Here is a 13,245-nt window from a genome sequence, read left to right as displayed (position 1 = left end):
TCAAAAGTTGGTCATATAATGTAGATAAAAAGACTATCAAATAGTTCATGGTGACGAACTGTAGTAAGGAGCAACTCGGCTCAATAGTAACAGAAACTCTAAAAAACTGAATGTTGATACCAATAGTTACATCAAAAGGATCACATTTTAATGCTAATTTTAAATATATAAGTTTCATCACGTTTAGTCTTTCCCATCAAATGTTACCCATAAAAAATATGCCTTATTTAAGAAAATAGGGGGAAACACTCCTTAAAAGTCAAAGAATCTTAACGAAAATCACACCATCAGATTCAGCGAGAACCCTACTGTAGAAGTTTCAAGCTCCTATCTACAAAAATGTGGAATTTTGTATTTTTTGCCAGGAGACAAATCACGGATGCGTGTTTTTGTGTCGTTTTTTTCCAGGGGTGATCGTATCGACCCATTGGTCCTAGAACGCCACGAGAGGGCTAATTTTAACGAAAATTGAAAGTTCTGGTACCCTTTTTAAGTGACCAAAAACATTGGAAGACACCTAGGCCCCTTCCCATGCACATTATTTCCCCAAAGTCACCGGATCAAAATTTTTAGATAGCCATTCTGTTGAGTTTAGTCAAAAACCTAATAAATATGTCTTTCGGGACTACTGAATCCACCACAGTCCCCGGGGGAGGGGCTGCAAGTTGCAAACTTTGACCATTGTTTATAGTAATGGTAGAATAATAGTAAACTATAAAATAATGAAAAATATGTAATAATGAAAATAAAAAATATAAAATATAAATAATGGTTTAATAGTGACATATATAGTAATGGTTATTATGAAGTGTAGAAACGTTTCCAGGGGACCTTTTCGCGTTGGGACGGGGGTAGGTCGGGGGAGGGGGTTACGTGGGAGGATCTTTCCATGGAGGAATTTATCATGAGGGGTGAGAATTTCCCTGAAGGGGGCGCAGAATTTTCTAGCATTATTTAAAAAACAATGAGAAAAAAAAATTTCAACTGGAAGTAATGAGCAACACTAAAACTAGAAACAAGCATATAAACTTACGTATAAAAGGTGGTTCTTCTCCTTTACAATACCTTGCTCTTTGCGCTAAAGTATTTTTAGTAATTTCAACTATTTATTCTACGGCCTTTGTAATTCAGGGGTCATTCTTAAAGATTTGGGACAAAATTCAAGTTTTAGTGTAATAAGCGAGCTATTAGCGAGGGGATGGGCCTCCTCATGTACGTAATAAAAATACACAAATATAGAAGTTTGTTACGTAAATTAATTCGCAAGGTACATATGTTTATTACTAACAAAAACGTTCGTAAAAAAGTAAAAAAATTTAGTCGCATTTTTAAGTAACCAAAAATTAGAGGAGAACCAGGCTTCCTCACCCTGCCCTTTTTTTTATCAAAATCGTCCGATCAAAACTGTGAGAAAGCCATTTAGCAAAAAGAAAATAATATGCAAATTTCGTTTTATTTATTTATTTGGGGTGAGCCAAAGTCGAAACATGCATTTATTCAAAAACGTTCAGAAATTGAATAAAAAAACAAGTTTTTTAACTGCAAGTAAGGAGCGACATTAAAACTTAAAATGAACAGAAATTATTCCGTATATGAAAGGGGTTTTCCCCTCCTCAACGCCTCGCTCTTTACGCTAGAGTTTTTTATTGTTTTAAAAAGTAAAGCTGTGACAAAGATGCAAACTGTAGCGTAAAGAGCGGGGCGTTGAAGAGGGGACAACATATACGGAATAATTTTATATACGGAATAATTTCTGGTCGTTTTAAGTTTTAATATCGCTCCTTACTTTTAAGCAAAAAAAACCTGCTTTTTTATTTAATTTCTGTCAAAAACTAAAACGAAATTCCTCCTACTAGTAAATTGGTCTTAGCTAAATAATCCTGGATGCAGTACTGGTAACAAGAACGGAATATAACACATCAACTATTCAGAATCTAGCCTCTATTCATGTTTCTATCTTTACGGTGTATTAAATAAAAAAAACAAGTTTTTTTTTAACTGAAAGTAAGGAGCGACATTAAAACTTAAAACGAACAGAAATTACTTCGTATATGAAAGAGGCTGCTTCCTCATCAACGCCCCGCTCTTTACGCTAAAGTTTGACTCTTTCTCTCAATTCTTCTTTTTAAAACAGTAGAAAACTCAGCGCATAAAGTCAGCGCATATCTACAGTTTTAGTCACCAAATTCTTTGGGTTTTACATTTTTTCAGTTAGCCGTTTCATCCTGAAGTGAGCTAGACCCTAAAATTCTAACTACATACTTGCCCTACAATCTAAGAATATAAAAAAGAAAAAGAAAAATTTACATACCGATCCAGGTCCTGTCGAGGTAGATGGATACGAAAGACGGTGGAATTGTGAAATAATCCACGAAACTATACATCTCTAACATAAACCACAATTTGTCGCTTGCGGCTATAAACTAAAAAATAGTAAACAAATTACTAATAAAAAAATTAGACAAGAATACCAAATATACATAACAGACAAGTAAATAAGATTAAAACTCTTCTGTGATTTCTTTAGGATTTCTGTGATTTCTTTGATTGTGTATTTCTGTGTATTCTTTAGAGTATTTGAGTATTCTTTGTATTTCTGTTATTTCTTTAGGATTTCTTCATATTTCTGATAAATCAGAGCACCGATGAGAGTCAAAAGAAGATGGGGGACAATTGCATCTGGGACAATTTCTGGGACAATCATCTGGGACAAAGCAAAGACATGGGAATATTTGAACCGCAGTTCAAAAAGTTAAGTTTTTGTATGGAAATTAGATTTAGCTGAACTACTTGACGTACACTACATTATACAGGAGCCTTATTACTTCTGACTGGACAAATGTTCTCAATAATAAAGGATATCCTTATGATTTTATTTTCGACTAATGACAACGATAGGCTACAATACTATAATTATTTAATTGCAATGTTCAAAAATGGCAAATTAAATATTTGACTGAGAGTAATTTAGTATATTTTATCTAAAATATCATGTGTATCATGCTTCTTAATCTCTATTAAAATGGTTATTTATACTATAACTTAAAGCTTTGTTTACGATATAGCGCTTTGTTACTGTAAATGCTATAGTTTGCCGACAAAATACGGTAGATTCAGAGACAGGGTTGCAATTAGATAAGGGAAGATATAAATTCCGGCAAAAAATTTGTATTCGTAGAACAAACAAAATTCACTGATCCCCAAAAAGGCTCAAAGACCATTAAAGAAAAATCCAACAATTCGTGGTAACGAACTGTTAGTAAGGAGCAACCCGGCTCAATACTAACCGAAACTCCAATTAGGGAATTTTGATACTAATAGATATCAAAAGAATTGGCTTACTGTGTTGATTTTAAATATACAAGTCTCATTTAGTTTAGTTTTACCCATTAAATGCTACGAGCCTGAGAAAATTTGCCTTATTTTCAAAAAAAGGGGTAAAAAACCCCTACAAGTCGTAGAATCTTAATAAAATCATACCATCAGATTCAGCGTATCAGAAAAACTTACCGAAATGGTTTCAAGCTTCTACCTGCAAAAGTCTAGAATTTTGTATTTTCTGCCAAAAGAGAGATCACGAATGCGTGTTTATTTGTTTTTTGTTATTTTGTTTCCCAAGGGTGATCGTATCGACCCACTGGTCCTACAACTTCGTGAGAGGGCTCATTCCAATGAACCTTACAATTTCTCGTGCCCTTTTTAAGTGACCAACAAGATTGGAGGGGGCAACTAGGCCCCCTTCCCCGCCCCTCTGTTCTAAAAAAAAGTGGATCAAAATTTTGAGATAACCCTTGGTTCATCATAACTGCAAGGCACAATAATTATACCGTTGGATGTAACATAACCCCACACAGCCCCAGGGGTACGGTCTTTAAGTTGTAAAATTTACCCTTTGTTTACGCATAGTATTTGTCAATGGGAATTATTTATACATTTTCGTATGAGGGGAGGAATTTTCTGCTGGGGTTTTCCCAAAGGGAATTTTCCGTGGGAAGGGAAGTTTCCAGGGAGTGAACTCGTTAGGGGAAATTATAAAATGGGGGAATTTGCCCAAATTCCTAAACAAAACTATTTTTATATTTCTTCTTTTCCCTTTTCTGTCTCAATTTTAGGCGTGGAGTTGTTAAGGCTAATTGTCGGGGGTAAATTTTCGACGGAATTGAATTGTTTAGAGAATATTTCCGTTGCGAGGAGGATTTCTCCGTCGAGTTGGGGCCAGATTTCCTGGCATTATTTAAAAAACGATCAGAAATTAAATAAAAAAACAAGTTTTTACAGCTAAAAGTAAGAAGCAACATTAAAACCTAAAACGAGCAGATATTATTTCATATATAACGCGACATGCACCCTCCTCATTACCTTGCTCTTTACACCAAAGTTTGAATTTTTGTCTCAGTTCTTTAAGAACGACTCCTGAAATACTAAGCCTGAAGACCGACTCCTGAAGGCCGTTAAAGAAACTTTCCTAAGCGCCGAAATACTTTAGCGCGAAGAGCGATATAGTGAGGACGGGACAGGCCCCTTGTTTACGCAATAATTTCTGTCCGTTTTAAGGTTTAATACTGCTTCTTACTTTCAGTTGAAAAAACTTTTTTTTTAATCAACAACTAATATCTACTTTAACTCTTCTGAGCCACTAAGGGTGAAGACGATAATAAATAATACAACTTTTCTACCAACAAATTTTTGATGCTAGTATCGACTATATTCTTCAACGTAAATTATAAAACAAGGAATATGAAGTCAATGGAGAAGAATAGGCGAAAAGAGGAATTTAGATAAACACAGAAGAGAGGAAGGAGAAAGAAAGAAGGAAGATAAAGAAAGAGGGAAGTATTTAAAGAGAAGTAGATAGTTAAAGTTGGGGGATAAGAATGCTTTTAACCAAGGTGGTTTTGGCCCGGGGTTTCATACGGAGACAGAACAAAGAGAAGAGTCAATGCACCAAACAAATGGCTTGCAATGACACAAAAATGCAGAATTGCATTTAATCTGTATCCAAAATTTAAACTCTTTCTCCCCTGGATCGCCGATTTAAAAAACACCCTTCTTAGTTACCACTTAGATACGCACATAAGAAAAGCACTGCCTTTAGTTGAGAGAAAAAATAAAGATACGTAGTCAACTTACACGTATAAAAAAGTAAACCATGAAAAATATGTTAAAGGCCAAATCAATTTGCTGTGTTGTATTAGTTGCCCACTCCTTGCATTGCTCCACTCCTTCACTGCAAAAAGAGAAAAGAAAAACAAAAAACCTGTATTCGACCATATCCTTCATAATCGACATAATAGCACAGACTTAGTAAAAAGCGATTGGTCACCTATGTTTTATTCCATTTCATCTCCTGACATTGTTGGTAAGAACAAAGGAAAACTGAAAGTTTGAAGAGGGCTCACACGGTTGCAACTCCAGGAGCGAGTCCCCTTTTCAGTAGTTAAACGGATTGAAGGTCCATTAATTGAATACCTTTTGTTATTTCGTACCCCTTGGACAATAAAAAGGGTGCTCATCAAAAAGCAGCATATATAATTTTGATACAACCCCCGCAACTAGAATGAGCCCTCTCGCGACATTCTAGGACAACTGGTTCGATACAATCATCTCTGGTGAAAAGAAAAAAAAATAATAATAATAAACACGCACCCGTGATCGGTCTTATGGCAAAAATACGAAATTCCACATTTTTGTAGATAGTAACTTGAATTTTCTACAGTAGGGTTCTCTGATATGCTGAGTGCGGTGGTGTGATTTTCGTTAAGATTCTATCACTTTTAGGGGGCGTCTTCCCCTATTTTCCAAAATAGGGCAAATTTTCTCAGGCTCTTAACTTTTGATAGTTAAGAATAAATATGATGAAACTTATATATTTAAAATCAGCATAAAAATCTGATTCTTGTTATGTATCTATTAGCATCAAAATTCCGTTTTTTAGAGTTTCGCTTACTATTGAGCCGGGTCGCTCCTTACTACAGTTCGTTACCACGAACTGTTTGAAAACATTATTTTACTTCAAAAAATTAAAGATTATTACGAAAATAAAATATTACAAACGAGCTCCTTTTATAGGAGCGTTGCTATGCAGAACATAAACTTTATTGTAAAATGGGGGCTGTGAGGGGAGGCAGCACTCCCCTTTTTTGGAGAAATCCGGGGTTTGGTTTTAAAAACGAGAAAAATTAAATTTTAAGAGATCTACGTAAAGAGTAACTTCTAAGCTAAGTGTCTTTTAGATTTGAAGCTTTAAACTCCAAGTCAATTTTTAAAACCTAAAACAACAGTAAAGAGGCAGCCCCCTTTAAATATGAAGTAATCTTTGTGTGTTTTAAGTTTTAACGTCACTGCTTACTCTTGTTTTTTTAATATTGCTTTTAATTTTCTTATTTTCATTTTATTATTATTTAATGCTTCTCTAAAGGTCTTCTGGATCTAGGTTTTAAGCTGATCAGAAACATAAATTTTCAGTTGATTTTCGACCGCTCTGAGAAAATTTATCCCTTTACAAATCAGTGTCAGAGAGGTATTTATTATCGAGCAAGAGCTGGTCAAAATATTATGTTTAATAGAGTATGAATATGAGTCAAATGAAATGCGATTCAATAGAATAAGTTGAATGGGGTCTAGATACTGGGATAGAGTTGAACAGGGATGAGCAGCAAGGGGTTGAGTTGGAAGGGGGTTGTGTTAAATGTGATTGGCTTAAATTGGCGGTGAGCTTTCAAAAGTTGAGTTGAATGACTATTGTGATGAAGAAGTTTTGTGGGATGGACTTGAACCTATTGTATAGAGCTAGACAAGGTTGAATTACATTGGGTTCAGTTGAATGGACGCTTAGTTAAATTGGGGCTGGTTTGCACGGGGTTGTGTTCAACAGGATTTGATCTGAATGAGGGTTGATTCAAAAGAGTTGACCTAGAGTCAGTCCAAGGGGCCGTAAAATGATGTCTATTCTAGTCCTTCTGTTTATGCAGGTGTGATCTGGATAAATACGGTTAGCAAAGGAACTGTAAGAATAAGAAGTATCGCTAGTCAAATAATCAACTAATCCTTATGCATTTAAAGTAAACTGAAAATTTACTTTGGAATATAAGAGCTGAGTTTCAAGCTAGATTTTCCTTAATTCTACCTACTAGTCTAGCTATGGGCTGAGTTCATTTCGTTTCTTTTGCAGTCTTTTGAATTCATTTGGTTCCTTTGCAGTATTTTGACTCTCCATTCCATAAATACTAGAACTACTTCTTTGGCATAACATTTACTGTTCTGTCTACTTTAACAAATCCATCCATGGACAGCTGAACATACACTTGGAACTTCATGAACTTGCCAACTGAAATTTCTCGCCTGATTTTACAGCGCCAAAATTTATTGGAATCAAGGTGTGGCTAAGTAAACACTTAGTCTAGCCATAAATGCTCTCATTTATTTACATTGATTTGTCAATTATTTTTCTAAAAAGGGGGTGAAAGGAGGAGGTCAAGACTTGGAGAATTTGACGGAGTAGGGATTCTTGCGTGAAATATTCTGTCCATGTCTATAAATATTCTGAAAATGTTCCAAATTCCTTCTAAAAACACAAAAGTACATAGAAAAGTTCGTGGTAACAAACTGTAAGTAAGGAGCGACGCGGCTCAATAGTCACCGAAGCTCTAAAAATGATGTCAAGAGATAGGCTACATCAAAAGAATTGGCTTATTATAGTGACTATTTAAAAAAAGAATCTTTTAGGGAAGTAAATCGCGAAGTTGAAACTTAAAACGAACAAAAATTATTGCTTCACAGTCTATCTAACATGTATCAATAAAACTAGTACAAATAAACCAACTAATTACATTTCCCTCTGTTTGTAGGACTATTAAAAACCAGCACTTTACTGAAAAAACTTTGATTTTAAAATAAACCTATGCCCGTTTTTAGTTCAATTTAATGTAGAAGTAACACTACAATGATCTTTTTTATTTTTTCGGGATGGGGGGGGGCATACGGAGAAATTTCTGATCGTCTTAAGGTTGAATTTTGCTCCTTTTAGTTGAAAAACATTTTTTTTTAATTTAGTTTCTGATCGCTTTTCAAATAGTGCCGAGAAATCCATGCTACACAAAATGGTGTACATGAAGTTTGAAGGTCGTCAACCTCGACAGTTATGAAAGGGCAGCTATTTTTCTAAAGAGATTTTTAAGGTTTTCAAAGCCTAAGGAAAATGTTGGTATGTCTAACTTATTTTACTAAACATATCCCGCCTCCCCCTGATAAAAACCGAAATACTTCAGACATACAGGTGTGGAATAGCAACTAACAAAAAAAAGTTGGAAAGTACCCTAACAATTCATAAAAATATCACAGACAAAAATGCAAATAGATTTTTAGTGGTATGATTTCTCTGTTTACATTACAAATAGATTTATTATGCTTATCCAGTAGTACAAAAAGTTAATAATATGAATAAATAAATATGATAATAAGTAATCTTTCTTTGAACATACAAGTTTAAGTGGTCCCAAAACCATATGCCTAGACTTCTCCAACCCCTAATTTGCAGGGGCTTGGGGTTCGAGCGTATTTTGTTCCAAAAATAGTTTGTATGGAACATTTTCACAATTCACAAAAAAATGAAAAAACAGTGAATTAGCAGAAAAAGAATCATATCTAAGGAACAAATCCTTAATTGAAAAATTAATACCGAATTAAGGATTCGAAGCCTTGCCATTCTGATTCAAATTTTAACACGCTAGTAACTGAACTACGGTGGCTGATGATCGAAATACAATCTATTGGTTTTTATAGGATCATAATTGTATAACTGTACTTATGTATTATAACGTCAACACTCAAGTTCTTAATCCATTGCCGCACTATGAAACCAGTTTCTTTCGTTAGTTTCTTTCAGGGTAATGTGAGACCAGACAGCAACAAGTGACAGAATAAATGGAAAACATATAATTTGTGCTATATATTTGCACATTAGAAGGGGTCGGGGTAAAATATTTGGACAGTGTGAAGTTAGAAAACAATTTTTGATTCATAATTAAATAAAAAAAACTAGTTTTTTAACTGAAAGTAAGGAGCGACATTAAAACTTAAAACGAACAGAAATTACTCCGTATATGAAATGGGTTGTCCCCTCCGCAGTCCCACGCTCTTTACGCTAAAGTTTGACTCTTTGCCACAATTCTACTTTTTAAAACAACTAAAACTTTAGCGTAAAGAGCGTGGGACTGCGGAGGGGACAACCCATTTCATATACGGAGTAATTTCTGTTCGTTTTAAGTTTTAATGTCGCTCCTTACTTTCAGTTAAAAACTAGTTTTTTTTATTTAATTTCTGAACGTTTTTGAATTAATGCATGTTTGATTTTGGCTCTCCGCACATAAATTGTTGAAATGAAATTAGTATATTAATTTTTTTTTGGCTAAATGGCTTTCTCTTAGTTTTGATCAGACGATTTTGAGAAATAAGGGGTGGGGAAGGAGGCCTAGCTGCCCTCCAATTTTTCGGTTACTTAAAAAGGCTACTATAACTTTTAATATTCAATGAACGTTTTTATTAGTAAAAAATATACGTAACTTAAGAATTAACTTACGTAACAAACTTTTATATTCTTATATTTTTATTATGTGTACGAGGGGGTTTGTACCCTCGTTAATACCTCGCTCTTTACACTAAATCGTAAGTTTTGTTCCAATTCTTTAAGAATGACCCCTGAATCAAATAGGCCGTTGAATAAATAGTTGAAATCACTAAAAATATTTTAGCATAAAGAGCGAGGTATTTATCTCCTCCTAAATACCTCGCTCTTTATGCAAAAGTATTTTTAGAGCCCTTCATATGCGTAATAATCTCTGTTTGTTTTAAATTTCAATGCTATTCCTTACTTTCATTTGAAAAAACGTTTTCATGTTTATTTTTTCATTGTTTTTTTTTATAGTAATGCTAGAAAATCCTGCGCCCTTTTCATTGAATTTTTTTCAACCATGGCATATTTCTCCAAGGAAAGATCCTCCCACATAGCCCCCTCCCTCAACCCTACCCCCAAAACCAAAAAAATCCCCCTGAAAACGTCTGTACACTTCCCAATAACCATTATTATATGTAAACACTGGTTGAAGTTTGTAACTTGCAACCCCTCCCCCAGGGACTGTGGGGGAGTAAGTCATCCCCAAAAACATAGTTATTAAGATTTTCGACTATGCCAAACAAAATGGCTATCTCAAAATTTTGATCCGTTGACTTTGGGAAAAAAATGAGCGTGGGAGGGGGCCTCGATGCCCTCCAATTTTTTTGGTCACTTAAAAAGGGCACTAGAACTTTTCATTTCCGTTAGAATGAGCCCTCTTGCGACATTCTAGGACCACTTGGTCGATACGATGACCCCTGGGAAAAAAAAAACAAAACAAAAAAACAAAAAAACAAACAAATAAACACGCACCCGTGATTTGTCTTCTGGCAAAAAATGCAAAATTCCACATTTTTGTAGATAGGAGCTTGAAACTTCTACAGTAGGGTTCTCTGATACGCTGAATCTGATGGTGTCATTTTCGTTAAGATCCTACGACTTTTAGGGGGTGTTTCCCCCTATTTTCCTAAATAAGGCAAATTTTCTCAGGCTCGTAACTTTTGATGGCTAAGACTAAACTTGATGAAACTTATATATTTAAAATCAGCATTAAAATGCGATTCTTTTGATGTAGCTTTTTATATCAAAATTCAATTTTTTAGAGTTTTGGTTACTATTGAGCCGGATCGCTCCTTACTACAGTTCGTTACCACGAACTGTTTGATATGCTGAATAATTGTACCTAACATATTTTGCATGCAAACCCACTATACTTTACCCCACATTCCCCTAATGTGAAAATATATAGGCAAAATTTGTTTCTAAAGTATTATATTTTCGTTATACTACTTAGGTATATTTCATTATGATTAACCTAACTTCACTTCTTGAGGATTGGCGACTAACACATAAGTACTAGCGTAACTTACAGCCCTTTTCCCAGGGACTATGGAGGGTTATGCCGTCACCAAAAGTATAGTTACACGACCTTATTCAGAAAATCATTTTTAATTGTCTATTTTGAAACATTCAGTTAATTAAAGTTTTTATCATAAACAGTGAGAGCATTAAGCAATATTTTGTGAAGTTAAACTTCGGCGAACAGGAGGAGGGGAGGAGGTACGTCAAGGAACAGTCATTTGAAATTTGAGATTCATTTATTTGATAATCTATGAATTTTTTCCTCTTAAGAACATTCAATATCTTAAAAATCTTTTCGCGAGCCTCAACGTCAGCTGACCGTGTTAATAGTTCATGGCGAATTCTCCCTACGGACTCATGAGACTTACTAAGGGGTTGGGAGGGGGAGTATATGGAAGAAGAATTTTTTTTAAATCTCCGGTTAATGGTTTTGGACCGTAATTTGTATAATAGTACCGTTTTATACTGCAAAGCTTTTCTAGTTAAGAAGTAGCAACAAAAGTGCCGTTTTTAGTGCTATATGGCACTTACAGATGGTAGAACTGATAAGAAGCCCGTAAATATGAGCAATTTCTTTCAAATGAGCCATTGAAAATTTCTCCAAGAAGTTCTGGTAGCTCACTAATCCCAGCTTTTCCACTCGAGACCTGACACAAAAAATACCATCTTTGGTGCCATTCGGCACTTGTAGATGTTGGAATTTGTAAAAAAAAAAAAAAAAAAAAAACGCAGATATGAGAAATAGCTTTTATATAAACTATTAATCATCTGTCTACGATTTTTTGGTAGCCCGTTAGCCCCACCCTTCGAGAAATGGCACAAAAGTGCCATTTTTAGTACCATGTGGCACTTCCAAATGCTGGAATTTATAAAGAAAAAAAAACACGTAGATGTGAGAAACATATTTTGAATGAGCCATTAAACATCTCTCTATGAGGTTTTTCTAAACCGCTAGCCCTGGAAAAAAAGAAAAAAAACGGGAGACAGATCAGTGCTACCCATGCAAAAAAGTGATGTTCCTTGTTATTCAGGGTTGAGGGGGGGGGTAATTTACCTCTGTAGGGTTTTCGGCTATTCTGATTACAATGCCACACTTTAACGTTTCAGACTTCTTTTCGAACTCATCGTAAATTTCTACTCGCAATAAATTTTACTTTTAAGACGAACCAAAATAATAGTTACCACTCATGGATCAATACCATGGATCAATTTTTTCAACTAGGCAGTTTTTTTCTAAGCGTATTTTCTAACTTTTGATTACAATGAGCTGTTGTTCGCTCTTTACTAGGTCCCCAGCTACTACTGCGACGCTGCGACCTAGTACAGTTCAGATTTAGCAGTCAATGAATAAACTTGTCTGACTGCTTTTGCCCGGCAAGAATAATATCATGAATAATATCATGATAATTGCTTGAACTAATTGTTATGATATAATCTTGGATACAAAGGAGTGAGTTCTACGTTCGAGATAGTTCCTGAGGAATCTGGATGTGGGTGTTAGCCGTGCCCTTTTAACGGTTTATGCAAACTGCACGCTGTAAACTAGCATGGGTAAAAAATTAAGTTTTTGCAAAGGCAGGTGACTTATATTATTTTGATAAAGTCAGAATGGGAAAGAAAGACAGACCCGAACGCAACCGGACAGAAGCTGAGTTTTCGGATCCGGTTATGAATTTTACCAGTAATTCGGATACGAGGTCAATGCGGACTGCCAGAAAACAAATGCAGAGAATATCATTAAAATTTCGGAAATGGTCCAATCTATTAATGTGAACATGGAAACCCTAAAGCAGAGTGTACTTGAAATTCAGAATGATTTGGGTACAGTTAACAGTCGTGTTATGGTGCTAGACAATAAAAGTAGTGCAACGGACAATGAAATTGCAACAGTGAAATCGGAACTTCTAACTCTGCAAAGTTCTGTGAAAGGCCAGTCACAGCTGATTAAAAAATGAACTGAGGAAATGAATGTGGTTGTGTCCAAGTCTCTTGTTGATGAAAATCGGGACAAGTTGCACAATTTGCTGTTTTTGGGCTTAATGATGTCCCCTTAAACGAGGCGGCATCTCAGGTTTCTGAGGTGATTGTAGATGGCTTGTCACTCCCAACTGACAAGTTGCCACTATTCTCTGTGGTTCACTCTTCCAAGAATTTTGTTAAAATGAGGGTGGAAAGTGTCCAGGCGCGTTTCTTGATTCTAGACAATGCGAAAAATTTTTGCTCCAAGAAGCTAGGAGACCTCTTGCTCAAAGGTCTCCTCCCTGATGAGTCTA

At 35.2% G+C, this 13,245-nt stretch overlaps 1 protein-coding gene across 27 annotated transcripts in view; it reads right to left on the bottom strand.

Moving 5' to 3' along the window:
- LOC136041182 (calcium-activated potassium channel slowpoke-like) overlaps window positions 1–13,245 on the bottom strand; it is a 280,833-nt gene that overhangs the window by 218,065 nt on the left and 49,523 nt on the right. For 26 of the 27 annotated variants that reach the window (XM_065725713.1, XM_065725714.1, XM_065725712.1 and 23 more), the window contains 2 exons: window positions 5,131–5,227; window positions 2,312–2,423 (listed from right to left, as the gene is read on the bottom strand). In XM_065725713.1, coding sequence (XP_065581785.1) covers window positions 2,312–2,423; window positions 5,131–5,227 — 209 coding nt within the window. The remainder of the gene's footprint in view (window positions 1–2,311; window positions 2,424–5,130; window positions 5,228–13,245) is intronic. The other variant, XM_065725738.1, reaches the window with a different exon arrangement.

This window comes from Artemia franciscana, unplaced genomic scaffold, assembly GCF_032884065.1.
Source record: "Artemia franciscana unplaced genomic scaffold, ASM3288406v1 PGA_scaffold_1179, whole genome shotgun sequence".
Classification (NCBI taxonomy): Eukaryota; Metazoa; Arthropoda; class Branchiopoda; order Anostraca; family Artemiidae; genus Artemia; species Artemia franciscana.
The sequence above is the reverse complement of the archived record's forward strand: the minus strand, read 5'-3'. Positions and strand labels throughout refer to the sequence as shown.